Source organism: Cottoperca gobio, chromosome 9 (assembly GCF_900634415.1).
Source record: "Cottoperca gobio chromosome 9, fCotGob3.1, whole genome shotgun sequence".
Lineage (NCBI taxonomy): Eukaryota > Metazoa > Chordata > Actinopteri > Perciformes > Bovichtidae > Cottoperca > Cottoperca gobio.
The window spans coordinates 15,225,627-15,239,946 of NC_041363.1; the positions used below are offsets into that span (position 1 = coordinate 15,225,627).

General features: G+C 38.5%; 3 protein-coding genes across 3 annotated transcripts in view; 2 read left to right on the top strand and 1 right to left on the bottom strand.

The window, feature by feature from the left end:
* oxct1a (3-oxoacid CoA transferase 1a) overlaps nucleotides 1–6,622 on the bottom strand; it is a 44,674-nt gene extending 38,052 nt beyond the window's left edge. The window contains exons 1-3 of the mRNA XM_029439238.1: nucleotides 6,172–6,622; nucleotides 4,458–4,566; nucleotides 3,731–3,821 (exon numbers count right to left, since the gene is read on the bottom strand). Of these exons, the coding sequence (XP_029295098.1) occupies nucleotides 3,731–3,821; nucleotides 4,458–4,566; nucleotides 6,172–6,276 (305 nt within the window). The 5' untranslated portion in view covers nucleotides 6,277–6,622. The remainder of the gene's footprint in view (nucleotides 1–3,730; nucleotides 3,822–4,457; nucleotides 4,567–6,171) is intronic.
* Nucleotides 6,623–6,702: 80 nt separating this feature from the next.
* Nucleotides 6,703–9,560, top strand: rimoc1 (rab7a interacting mon1-ccz1 complex subunit 1). Its single transcript, XM_029439240.1, has 6 exons — nucleotides 6,703–6,840; nucleotides 7,579–7,688; nucleotides 8,375–8,521; nucleotides 8,726–8,857; nucleotides 8,973–9,087; nucleotides 9,233–9,560. The coding sequence occupies exons 1-6, from the start codon at nucleotides 6,747–6,749 to the stop codon at nucleotides 9,466–9,468; spliced, it is 834 nt and encodes a 277-aa protein (XP_029295100.1). The 5' UTR covers nucleotides 6,703–6,746; the 3' UTR covers nucleotides 9,469–9,560.
* Nucleotides 9,561–10,248: 688 nt separating this feature from the next.
* fbxo4 (F-box protein 4) lies at nucleotides 10,249–14,268 on the top strand. The gene is made up of 7 exons (XM_029439239.1): nucleotides 10,249–10,693; nucleotides 11,658–11,932; nucleotides 12,024–12,244; nucleotides 12,527–12,602; nucleotides 12,714–12,886; nucleotides 12,989–13,215; nucleotides 13,317–14,268. The coding sequence occupies exons 1-7, from the start codon at nucleotides 10,529–10,531 to the stop codon at nucleotides 13,407–13,409; spliced, it is 1,230 nt and encodes a 409-aa protein (XP_029295099.1). The 5' UTR covers nucleotides 10,249–10,528; the 3' UTR covers nucleotides 13,410–14,268.
* Nucleotides 14,269–14,320: the final 52 nt, after the last annotated feature.

Below are 14,320 nucleotides of genomic sequence, written 5' to 3' on the forward strand. Positions count from 1 at the left end.
AAACTTAAAAATATGTTTACTGTAAGGAAAAGAAAGAATGTATCCAAAAAATATTTTCCCTCCATTGACATCTCTGCTCCAACTTTTCAGAGCCAAGACAAAAGCTGAACTTTGCAAAGAGTGGGTTCTCTTATTTTTCTTTATCTCAGGATGCTTTGTCCTGAACTCTAATCTCAGATCAGCAGAGAAGATATCTTGGCCATGTGCACTCAGAATACCAAAAACAAATGTATGTGAAAAGCACCCTGAGCGCGAGCGCGCACACACACACACACACACACACACACACACACACACACACACACACACACACACACACACACACACACACACACACACACACACACACACACACACACACACACACACACACACACACACACACAACTAGTGTTACAAGAGCCTCTATGTAAAAGTGTTTGGCAAGTTTGACTAATGCTAAGATGTTGTGATCTTGTGTATGGCACTGTATATGTATGCATTTGTCAACTAATGGTTGGACTCTCCTATTATTAGGGGCACACTATAAATAATAAGCTGTCCAAGTTAAATGCTCACTGGTCAGAGCAGCTTCCAGCACTGAACTCAATGCTGGTTGTGTAACATTACTGAAGTAGCGGATTAAAGAATGAATAAAAAGCTGTAGGGGGTGCAGTTCTGTCACAGCTCAATAACATCCTCTTGTGTACCGCTGAATGCCTCTCATCTAGTATTACAGTGCATAAAGAGCCCACTGTGTTCTACAAAGCGTCCCTTAATGCTACACATTTCAAAGGACAGAACTTCATCAGTAACACAGTGGCTCTATCCCTGATCCCTGTCAAAGTTTCCTTGGGCAAGTACTGAACCCTAAATTGCTCCTGAAGGCACAGCCATCGGTGTGAGAGCATTTAGATTAGACCCTGATGAGTCTCTGCCATCAGTGTGTGAATGGGTGAATGTTGACATGTAGGATAAAGTGCTTTGAGTGGTCGGAAGACTAGAAAGACGCTATATAAATGCAAGTCCATTTACCATCATCCACATGAAAGCAATGTTTAATCCTCTCAATTTACACTTGTGAAAATGACACTGCAACTACGCAGCTCTTCCAAAACCACAAAGTGTTCATAGCAGTAAAGAATGCCCTCTCCATTATCACGTCTGCCTTATTCCTTATTTCTGAGAGAGTACAAGTAGCACAGTGTAAAATCGAGTCCCTGAGACTTGAAGAGGACTGAACGTCCCATTCAGACATTCAAAAACAAGGAAGGGGAGTTTTCAGCTTTAGGAATCTTCTTTCTAAAATTAAATGTTACATAACTTTATTTCCCTTCCAGCCCTCTTTCCTACCGAACAAGGGAATGTAAGCCCGCTTCAGCTGTGACCAAGAAGACAGTGGATATACAGAACACAGGACTGGTAGCTTTTATAAAACAAGAATAATCAAGAAGGCATGTGTCATTTCTGCTAACGTCAATGTATATCTCAATTTCCATCTCCCCTCCCCCTTGGTGAAATATAAGCCAGTCGCAAGGCATGTATTTGAAGGTACAACATGTACTGCAGCTTCCACTAAATGAACATGTTGACTACATGTAGACTGTAATATGCATAAGAAGTTCCACTATGTTGTAATCAGCAACTAAACAATACGGCCACTATTTGCTAGTGGTTACAATCTTCCCTGAAAACTAAATGTCTGCAAAGGGGAAACATTTAGGGGAGCAATGATTGTTCAAACAGATGCTCAAGTAAATATTTTGGGCACATGTTCCAAGAATCAATATTAACCAAAAGACAAAGTCCACGAGAAAGGTCCAGTCTGTGAAGCCCACTAACACACTTCATAGGACAGGGTTGTTCTGATTAAACAACCATTGGCACAGAGAAATGTATTCAATCTATTCTGTGCAGTGACTTTTGATCTTCCTACTGCACAACTACAATAAGAACCACTGCGTGCAACCACTTATCTGATTCCAAACCTTAATTGTGCAGTTTTCTCAGCATAAACAAGTGCTTTGCTTTGAGTTGAGACAGCACTTTCCTTCAGGTACTGCAATTACAGTAGCTGGTCCCTACCGTTGGCCTAGGGAACACTTGTTTCTTTTTAAAGAGTGATTAGTTCCTGTAAAAAAAAAGCCACCATCAAGTTTGACAGTTTACTCTTTTAGCAACAACATGCAGAGGTTTTTTTTAATGATAATAAATAGAGATGCATTCAAAACAGTTCAGCCACAACAGTTTGCACCTGCAAATTACATTTAGGATAAAGTTGAACATTTTGGAAACCTGTGCTTTCAATGTAAAGATTAAATCATTTGTGTGTGATTTTTTTAAATACAATCTGCAGTCAGAGGAAAATCATTAATTTTGCAGAATCTTTTACATGTTTAAGTAGGTAAGATCAGGTTTTGGTCACCGTCTCAAGTTTCAGTGTTGTTATGCAAACAATTCAAATGAAGCTATGATTACCGTTTGGCAGCACATTCTGACACACTTACGACAAAGACTGAAGCATGACAACTGACCAGACAAAGACTGTTTCGTAGTCGGCAAGACACACAAACAATATGCTGAACAATGTCTAGGACGATTGCAGTGACTTAGTTGTCAGTGCCTGGGTAAATGTTACATTTAAGTCTTTAATATGTGTTCTGAAAACTTTAAAACCCATTCTTGCGTGGGAATACTTTTCTTAATCCTATTTAATATAACTGAAAATAATGTAGCTTGTACTGTCTGGTTCTGACCTGGTATTTAAAACTTTCTTTATGAAATGTAACCTTAAATAAAGATTACATCCCTCTTTTTTTGCAATTTGTATTCCCTTGAAAATCAAATGATTTCCTTTCTAGGATACCATTATCATTATTCAGATATTCAAAAACATTCAGCTATGAACGCAGTGTTTAGCAGATTATATTACTACATCTCTAGTTTAATATACTGCATATTAAAAAGGTATGCAATAACATCACATAATACATAATATAAAGGGCATTGAGGTCAGCAGCTGATTGCCTAGCACCAGAAGGTACCACTAGACCACTAGAAGCGAAGAAACACATCACACACAATATCACCTGACCACTGAAGGACTGACAGTCCTTGCAACAACTTTTCCTTGTTCCTGCAAATAATTGATCATTTATCACAAGCCAACTTCTGGGCATCTCTCCATCCAGGTCAACACTTCCGGTTTGAGGATACAACGACAAGGTCACCAATACCTTTCCAATATGAGTTTAAAACAGGTGTGCAAGAAGATGAAGTGACAGACTCCAATCAAGACTCCATGTTCACTAGCTGAAGAGCTACACAGGAAGGCGTGACAGGGGCCAGGTGATAGTCTCACTCACTGACCTTGTGAACTTTTATCATCACAAAATGTCACTTGCATTGGGGACTTTGGATATTTAAGATCGCAACAACCAGAGTCAGATTCCACTTCATTTTCATTCAACCGTTTTAATGCACACCTTCTACTGGAACAGAAATGACGCATGTACAGATTATAATGTGAATCCAAACATAAGTAAATAAGCAAACCCATCTTTATCAACTCATCACTCACAAGTTGGGTTTTTGGAGTGGTGGTAAAGGCAAAATCAAGCACCACCATAGAATACACTGCATGATTTAAGCACATGTTTACATGCAAGCACCTGCTTGTGTGCAAAGCAAAGCACGCATACTTCCTTCCTGTATGGTACACGTGGGCTTCCTCCCCTCCACACACACTTACCCTGCATTGTTGCTGACTGCAGTGAGACCATTAATGCCGGTCTTCAGTAAACTGTTGATTAGATTCTCTGGGATACCACATAATCCAAAACCTGTGTTTGAACACAGAAAAACAAATAAATAAATAAATAAATAATAAACAAAAACAAATGGAAGCAACCAAGAAAAAAGTATGAAAAATGATTAACTATGGTGGTAACCTTCGCCTAGTAGATTAGAGACATGGCATATTTGGAAAGAAAAAAACTAAATCATTTCTCCAGCCGTTACAAATGAGGAAAACCTTCACGTCAAAGAACATTGTCAACATTGGATCAAGCAACAAGCATCAAGAAACTTGTGTGTTTCAGATATTATACTGAGAGGCGGATTTCTGTTAGTTTTTTTTCCCTCTCCGATAGAGGTGTGACACAATGGAAAAGTTTAACAATGTCACTCTGAACTTGACTATAAATAAAGAGCTGTGGAATGTGTGTGTGCTACGCGTGTGCTAAATAAACAACCACCATGCCAGACAGAGTTAAAGCTTACTTTGCTGTTAAGTGGTCAGTGAACATACATTGTTCAACACGTTTTCAAACTTTTAGTCAGTTTACAAAACTGAGGTCATTTGCCAGCACTGTCATTAAGGTGTGTAATTCAAGAATTTCCCTCGGGATAAATAAAGTTATATCTTATCTTAATCTACAATATTAGAGTCTATTTGTGAAAGTATTGTTTGTCTTTACCGCCGACAAGAATGGTAGCTCCAGCTGGGATATCTTTCACTGCCTCTGTAGAATCTGAGTAGAACTGTGAACTTCTCTTGCTGGAGGTAGAGAAGTAACAACTGCAGGTCTGTAAAAGAAAAGCAGAACAAGTGGTGCATGAAACTTTACAAAACACTATGACTTTGAAAGAGCTACAACCACCAAAAGAAACTCAGTAATATCAGTATAATGTTTAAAAATGTAAAACGTTGCTAGTTAACACGGACATAACAAATGCCTGGAGGCAGATTGATTGATTGTGCAGTTTAAACAGCTGATCCAGTTTATTCAGTTGAAGAAGGGAAAGATAAGCAACACTGCTGAGCAAATCCTACAACAAAAGGAGCAGAGCTTTAGGGTAGACCGCAGCCAAGTATCTCAACACAACAGTTAGAAATCTGCTGTGTAAACACTGACCAACTAAAATTGTACCTGTAGTGCTAAGACCAATTTTTTAAAATAACTTTACAGGTAATTTTGTTGTGTTTTTCCAACATTCATTTACCAGAACATGGCTACAATGGATTGAAACCATGATGTTTCTCTCAATAGCCATTCTAATGACTCTTTGGTATTATGGTGCTGATTCTGTGTGTGTATTGCGATTACAATGTAAATGTATAAATACAGACATTTGATATTACAGACTGATTTTTCAAGACTGAACTTTTTAGAACACCGTTGGTCAGACTTAGAGGATGAAACTCCACACTTTGCATTGTTATGTTAGCCAACTCCTCAATCATCAGTTTCCTTTATCTAGAAATTAAATAAGCATTTACACAATGTTATGCAGTATTGCTTCATTAACAAAATTAACCAATAGCTGTCTGTTGTAATATCTGTTTTGTCTCAATTACAAGAAGAAAGCCATCAAGTCATGATCAATTTATGGAAAGTCAGTTCTTACTATTATCCAGATTGTTTACCACTAGTCTGAAGGTTCAGGTTGCTATAATAACTACAGTAACATCAGTAACACAGATTCCTATGAAAATAAATGCTCAAGGGGGCCATGTTCACTTCAGCATTCTAATACTATTTACAGAAAATGTCCAGACTATGGGCTTTGGCATAAGAGAAACATGATGGAAATATTGTATGTGGGTGTGTGTGTGTGTGTGTGTGTGTGTGTGTGTGTGTGTGTGTGTGTGTGTGTGTGTGTGTGTGTGTGTGTGTGTGTAAACAATGCTGGTATGGGTGGACCATGCTAACACTTGTGAACATTTCACCTACAACACACGCGCACACCTTGACATTGGACGTACTGTATGGACATTATTCAAGGCCACTTTATGTACTATGCCGCATTTAATGCTGGAGGTTTGAATACTGTAAATTATGTGTTTACATCACGGACCCAATTCAAGTGCACAGTATGCATTACTGAAAGTTACTACTTTTGTAATGTGGTTGCGAACCAGGTTTACAAACATATTGAGAATTCAAGCAGTTTAGCCGGCAGCCTGGTGTTAATTCACGATATAACCGAAAAGTACATTTAAACAAAAATACAATAATCTGTAAAGATATGTAGAATGTACATTTAATTTACTTTATTCTCAAATGTTGGACGAAAAGGGGAACGCAATCTTCAATAGTATGACCTTTTAATCTTGCACAGGCATTTACAATAATATAATTTCAACCTTGTTATTTTTACAACCAATTAACGTAATCGTTAAATACGAACCTTGCTTAATTGGAGATTAGCGATGTTTAATTTGGTTCTGCTGGGACCTGAGAGGTGTTTGAAGAATACATTCTCCGTTCTGCACAAAGCTTTGAGGGCCGCCATGTTTTTTGAGCTACACACGGGGTTGAGTCGTGGAGCAGAGTGAAAGCTCCAGCCGGTGGACGACAGATGATGTAGTCTGACAGAATGTGGCTATTAGCAGTGCTAGCTCACGCACCAAAGTCAGTAACACGATGACATTGGTTGGTGCATCAATTATTGGAGTGGACCAGTGGGCTGGACTAACACTGGGGGGATGATACAAAGAGGCTTGGCAAGCTCATTTAAATGTAACCCTTTCACCATCACAAAGTACTGCGGCGAAGTTAAGAGGCTTTAACGTTAACGTTAAAGTTATTTCAAAAGTTAAGGATGAAAGAAGTAATGCAGTAAATAATGGCGATGACAATAATGTACGCGTTGTTTTTAAAGCAACTCGCGCATACACAGAAACACTGATATCTTGGAAACAGACATGACATTCGATGAGCACGTGAGTAATCCCTGGCTCACGTGACGCATACTTTTTAGTCATGGCCGACGACTATAGGCGACAAGGTTTCGAGTTGGAGAGAAGGATATTTGAGTTAGACATCAAGTGTTCCAGTCTCAGAGCTGAAAAGCAAGGTATCGATAAAACGTTAAATATTGTTTGTCTTGTGGCAATTCTCGGCACTTCGTATGCGTAGCTAACATTCTTGATCAGTTTATTAGCTAGCCAACTAGCAAGATAGCTAACGGTATCTAGCATAGCTTGCAACTATAACAACAGCTGCTGTCTGATGAAATGTGTCATGTTGACAAATAATACGCGTCCTACAGTTGACTAAGAGGAAGAAAAGTGTTAACGTAGTGACGTTTAATTAGCATTTACTCGCTGACTGATTGTTGTTTATTATATCTGCGTGTTCGAGATAACGGGTAGCATGAGTTCGCTAACGTTAGCTAAAACGCATTATTGTTGATAAACGTTTAGCTTGCCAAGAAAAACGATGCTGCGTTATAGTAAATTAACTAGACTTGATAGTTAAGTTCCGAAGTGAAGTTGCAATTTCTTTATGTTGGCATATACCTTTGTTATATAAGTCATCATTAAATGTAAACCTTGTCAAACGCTTGAAATGTTCGATCGTTATCATGCCATGATTGTATTGTTACTATGTTGTCGCATAGTCACATTAACTTTGTACCGTTTAAACGCGTTCTATTGGACTGTCACTCGAATTGCTTTTTATAAACATGTGTAACCGAATAAAGTGCTATTTATATAACGGTACTCTGAAATGCGTAACGTTGAAGACTATTTTGATTGAAGACAGTTTAGATATGTAATTGATAACATGTTAACATGTTGTTTTTGCATAGATGATGACTATTTACAGAATGCGTCTGCCATACTAGACAAGTTGAAAAGCTATTACAGGCAAGGAGGGGAGAGTAGCAACCTTTCCAAGGTGCTTCAGGATTACACACAGGTATGTATTTGCATTACATTTCTTTGAATGTCTAGAGCTGAATGAATTATTATTTTCATTGGCATTTAATATCTGACTGTTTTGAATGAATCTTCTAATTTAAAAAACATCAGAAAATAGTGAAAAATGCCATCTCAATTTCCCTGAACTGAAGGTGATCTTCAAATATTCATACCTTTGTGTTTGCACCAGCGCACCTGTCCAGAAGTCCAAATCACAAATACATACGATCATACATACTTATTTATATTAAACAGAGAAAAGCATCCTCAGATTTGGATTAATCAACAAAAAATGTTGTGGGTTACTTGTCAGTTTACCCCTATCAAGGTAAACCTGCAGAGATTCCTCAGTTTAGCCTTTGAGTTTAAAACCATAGGCTATACATTTACCAATAGGGGTAATATTTACTTTTTGGAAACTTATATCATCACCTTTATGAATGTGGAAGTAAACATGTGAAACAACTTACTTAACTTGGTACCAAGCCTTAAGAGATGCATAGATCAAGGAACATTAAAAGCAAGTTTATCTTGGAGTCACAGGCACGTTATAGACCGTTATGGTGGTCTAAACCCTGAATGAAAAGGCTCAAACAGGTTTTTGCATCAAGTTGAAAATGGTGCAGTTATCTTGCATATTGTATTAATGTCTGTTGTGGATATAATTCTTTTTTCATCATTTAGGTGATCCTAGATATCACATTTTATGAAGAGAATAAACTGGTGGACCAGGAGTTCCCTGAGGACTGTTCACCATTTAAAATCCAGCAGCTGCTGCAAGACCTGACCGAGCCAGAAGTTTTGTCGGGGAGGCTAGCACCAGCACAAGAAGTGTGTAAATATGTGTCTCAAGAGGATTTGTTTGCTTGTTGTGTACATGTTTTTTTCTTCTAGTTGATTATCATGTATTCCCAGTAAGTGGTCTATTAGACTTTAATATTCCCTTTGGTTTATAGTTTTGCAAAGAAACACTTTCACACATTTCCTTCCATGTCATTGTCTCACCGGACTATTCATGTCTTTTGTTTATAATAGGTGCAGTCTGTGTTGGGCCTAGAGCTGTTAGAATGCCTCTATTGGAGACGTGGAGCTCTGCTGTACATGTACTGCCACACCCTTCATCAACGAAAACAGTGGATTAAGAAAAACAAGGACACATTCCTTAAGGTACTGATTATGCCAGACAAATTTAGCTTATTTTGGTGAAAACTGCATCGCACGTGTTTTGTTGGCATACTGAGATAACGATTTATGGTCATCTGACTCTGATATTTGAATCCAGTGTATTCAGGAAGGGGTGCGCTACCTAATGCGGATGCTGCAGGTGAGAAACTCTGTGAAACTCAACGATGGGGTTGTGCTCCATGACACTGCTACTGCAAACTTCCTATCTGAAGGTAAATATATACTCTGTTATCTTTTTTTAAATTACAAAAACTGTTATGTTGTTATCAGTCCAGTTTTAAGATAATTCTTCAGTTGAAGAAAATCTTCAAGTGTACTTATTGATCATACTCACTACCTGCTTATGTTCTTGACTAGGCATCTTCTCCGACACACACCTGCTGACGATGATGTACATCGGGGAAATGTGTTTCTGGGCAGTCAAGTACGAGGACTGCAGCGCTGACACTATGGATCGCAAAGAAGATCGCCTCCAGTTTCGGGACATTGGCACACAGATCCTCAACAAATACGTGCTTGCCTGTGAGGGCCCTCTGCAGGGCCAGGGCTGGAATACAGAGAATGCCAAGGAAATCCTTAGTATTTTACAGTGAGCCAAGCTGCTCCTGTGTTGAAGTTGCCCACAGGCACAAATCTAAGTTCAGTATTCAAATGTGTGTCAACCCCGAATAAAAATGGAACCCATCAGGTGGGGTGTAATGTTGTCGAAGGTTAAGAGGAGGCATGGGGAGAAAGTGTATGTGAAGAGAAGTCTTTGGATCAGTATCTACAGGCAACCTCATCCCATGCCAAACGGCCCCGGCCGAAGCAGGTGAAAGAGAGGTTAGGAAGGATAAGATAGGTGGTGTAAAACTGGCAGGGGATGCAGAGGAGGTTGTTGAATAATTTTTTGCCCTGTCCTGCTGAAAAAGCAGTTATCATCTTGATTCCAGACTGTTGACCGGGGCACTTATTTTGCTCTTAGAATGTGTTATAATAACATTAATATGAATATAAAAAGGTTATTAATAAAATCGACCTTTTTTTTTTCTTTTCTTTTTTTAAGATTGTTACAAGTTTGAAAATAATCCAGCTGGAAATGAGACATTGCACAGTAACATTTTATTTATTGTTTTGTTGCCATTTTGTTATGCTTTTAATATATTATAATTGCATATACATTATATATTTTGTGTATAAAAATATACACACTAAAGGCAAAGAGGTTTTCAAAAACTGTTTGACAATGATGTATTCATGACTATTTGAAGTATGCTCAGATTTGTTCATACCAGCTTTGTAATGCACCACTTGTATTCCCATCTATTGCAAGTTCCATTTTTCTGCCACATCAATAATCTTGATAGTATAACTATTAATAGAGAATCTGTGTTTGGACAAAAATCATTTTTCTGTTTTTTATGTCCTCGTTGACAATAAACACGCGCGATGTTTTAAGAAAAACACGTTTATTTTGCGTTGCAACTTTTAACTTGCAGATTGCTAATGCATATTTAGCTGCACATTTAGAACTACAATAACCACAATGCCCCACTGCCGCCAACAACAAGGAAGTATGACGGACGGGTAAACGTCAAATCAGTTGTTATTTCTCCCTAGGTCCATGTTACAATGTTTTACTAGCTATTCGCATATTATCACACATCTGAAGTCATGGCAGGAAAGATCCAGCAGCCCAACACTTCTGTTGTGATCCGCAGCCTCAGGCGCTTCAGAGACACATACTTTCCAAACAGTGGTAAAGTTGCTAAAGACGAGTTGACGGTTGGCGTAGAAACTGGAAGAGAGCCACAACCGGGATTTCTGGATAGTTTACCGGTGAGTCAAATCATTCATGGTAATGTCCGAAATTATATTGCGGTATATAAATAATGTCTTTGTTTATTCATCTGTTAAACTGAGGTAGTGTTGAAATTATATGAAACAAAAATCTAAATGGACAAGATGGCACATGATTTAAAGGGAAATATGCCGGTTTAATGTTGCCAATAGCTAATGAGTCAAATTGTAAACAGAAAAAATAAATTCCCAAGCAGTGTAGGCCACTCAAGAACAGATTTTGTACTTTGTCTCACTTGTCTAATGGTACATCCTACTTACTCCACTACTTATTAGAGGGTCAGGTCAATGTCTGTTTACACTTGCAGATTACGATTGTACACAAAACATGATCAGATTATGAATTAAAATATATTAAACTACCCCCAGTTTTCAACAGCTACAACGTTAACATACTGTTTACTCGTTAATGCATCTATAATAATGAAAGAATATAGTTTATAATAACTGACGAGGACCATTCTGCCTGTGTAATGAATAGTTTTTACTTTTGATAAATGAGACAGCCAGGTGTAAGCCTACTTCGTTATGAATGCTTGTATTGTTCAAACAGTAAGGTCTCTGTTAAAAACTATTTTCACTTTTTCTTGTCACTGCTGGGAGGCATGAGAGACTGATCTATCTATAAAAGTTGATTAACTTAATTTGCAAGTCTTTTGTCTTATGTAGGCATGGCCCTGTATTTATACAAAAAGCTGTAATAAAACTCTGAAAGACAACTACTTGTTTTAATTCACTTTATTACAGAATTTACTACAAAATAATACTTATGTACATTTGCTAAAGTAACATTTTAAATTCCAGGCTTTTTATATCCTTTTGTGTATTTTTATTGATAATAGATTTGCTGGTGTTAGTGATGGTCCCCCGTTTTCTCGCTGTCTCCATCTTTTCTTGTTTTGTTCTGTTGAAATCATATCAAATCATATCCTCCCTCTATAAGGTGGACTTACAGTTCCTGATCATGACCTTTCTGTCCCCTGCGGATATCTGCTGCCTGGGAGCCAGCAGCCGGTACTGGAGGGCCATCGTAAGAGATCCATTACTGTGGAGATACTTCCTGCTCAGGGATATGCCATACTGGCCCTCCATCGATCATGTGAGCATGCCCCAACTGGAGTTGTTGGATGCACCACTAATCAATGAAGATGAGAGCCTGGATGATAGAGAAGAGGGGGACGACAAAGGGATGCAATTCAAATTTGACTACATGTCAGAGTGGGTACATTTTTCTGTCGTCCTGTATCAAGATCAGACGGTAACAATTTGTTAAACAGAAACGTTTTTGACCACTGTTTTGTCCCAACAGATACCTAAAAGGCTGCCCATCCTGCAGACAACAATGGCTTCCTTCACGGCCAGCATATGAGTTAGTGACCTCCTTTTTTCAGTCTCTGGTGCCCTCATCTGAACCACGTTATGCCATGTTAGGCCCCGGCATGGAGCAGATGGATGTCTCTTTAGTCACAAGGCTCATGAATGCCCCAGATGTGCTTCCTGTGTCGGGCACTCCTCACAGACAGATAAATGGTGAGATAACATTGATGTTGTCCGGCTTCTTCGTAAATTAATGGGAGCTGGAATCAGATTTCTGTCTGCCCAAACTATAGTAATGATGTAATACAAAAATTGCATTAATGCATTTCAATCACACATATGCTCAAACAGGATACAATTCACATTGATTATCTTACCTGTTGTAGGTTTATTTGCCCACCACTAGGTGGCATTATTGGCACACAATTGTTATCTCACTAGTTACTGTTAGCTGAGAAGCCCCAAGAACGTAACTCAACCTTTTTTTAATTTTAGGTATTGGCTCTGGGATCAGTTATATGTTCAACAACCAACACAAATTTAATATCCTGACTCTGTACTCTACCAATAGGTAAGCACATTGGGTTTTTTTTATTAACATGTGAGTTGCAATTATAATCTTTTTCTGCATATATTGAGAATACAACCACAGTCATTAAACTTTGTGTGTTTGTGTGTGCAGGGCAGAGAGGGAAAGAGCCAGAGTGCAGCAGCTGAGCGTCAGTAATAAACTCTTTACTTTTAAAGGAACAGATGACTCCGGTAATCCAATCTACAGCCCTGCTCCTCAGGTCCAGCAAGTGTGCCAGGTGGTAGATGGTTTCATCTATGTAGCCAATGCAGAGCCTGGGAGAGGTGTGATAAGAGGACATTTCTATTTACAGCTTCTTCAAATTGTTCCTTGTCATATAAATCATCAGCACAGAACATTTGCATGAACAAACATGTTTTTAATAGGTTTGGGGGAGTGCGAGGTGGCTCAGATTCGGGCTGTACTGAGCTCTGCTGACGGTTCAGCATCCAGGCCTCTGCTGGTGCTCTCCTGTGTCTCCAGAGAAGAACCGGAAGAGATCAGGATAACCAACCTGCAAACTGTTGCCAGCAGAAACGGGGCCAGATGTCGAACTCCCTGTGTTGACATGGCAAAGAGACTCGGACTACCTCAGCTGGCTAACCCCTGGATGGTAATCGTCTGATATTTGATCAACTGAAAGGCCTCCAATGCACTTATATTGATCCAGTATCGGTTTGAGGAGATTTATGTGTTTGTGTTTCACTCTTTCAGGTGCAGGACACAGTAGCAGAATCCCTGTCAGGTCTTCTGGATGGCATTTCCTGGTTGCTGAGATGTTCTGGAGTCAAACTCTATGGTAGCTAGTTATATCTAACTTCTGCGGCTGTCAGATAAATGAAACCCAAAAACGTCATTGCCGCGTCATCCTGGCAAACTACAACAATGTATCCCACCTGTACACTGAACATCTCAGAATTTGAGCATTGATTGTGGGATTTATTTAACTGGATCAGCAGCAGATTTGATGGGTTTCTATATATTGTCTATCCAGGACAACTGAGAGAGACCCTTTTCTTATTTACAGAAAGAGCCATATGAAGGAATAATAGCCGGACAGAAGGTTACCCCTCTATAATATGAATAGTTTTTATGGATGGAGGAGCACTGCTAGTTCAATGCAGAAAAGCAAGAACACACAGAGAAACAGACTCAGGTGCAGAACTAGAAAACCAAAATAAAAAGGTGGTAAAATCCACACGTGTGAAATAGGGCTGGGCGATATGGAGAAAATCAAATCTAAAAATGTATTACACCTATATGCTACTTAAATAGGTAATATATGCTACTTTATTACAAAGGTTTTCAATTGGTGAGTTTCTAACTAATCAGGTGGTCAGCTGTTTGGTTTAAAAAAAATGATATGACATTTTTCAATGTTTTATTAATTAAGGCTCATAATGACCTGACCCAAGAGTGTGTGCCAACAACCCTCCTGGACAAAAGTTAGATTACATAACATTCAGGTAAAGAATTGCCTATTGGAGCTAAACTATAATACAAGGTATTGAAAGTATTTACTTTTAAAATATTTTATGTTTTGCAATTAAGAAATGTTGCCTTTTGATAAATGCTGAATTACCCCGATCTGAAATGTTTTCATCTGTTATTTGTTGCACAATTACTTTGATCTACGAATGGTTTCAGAATTACAGAATTTCCTTGAGGTGATGAGTCATTATTTCAGTCTCTTACAACACTTTATTAAATGTCTGTTA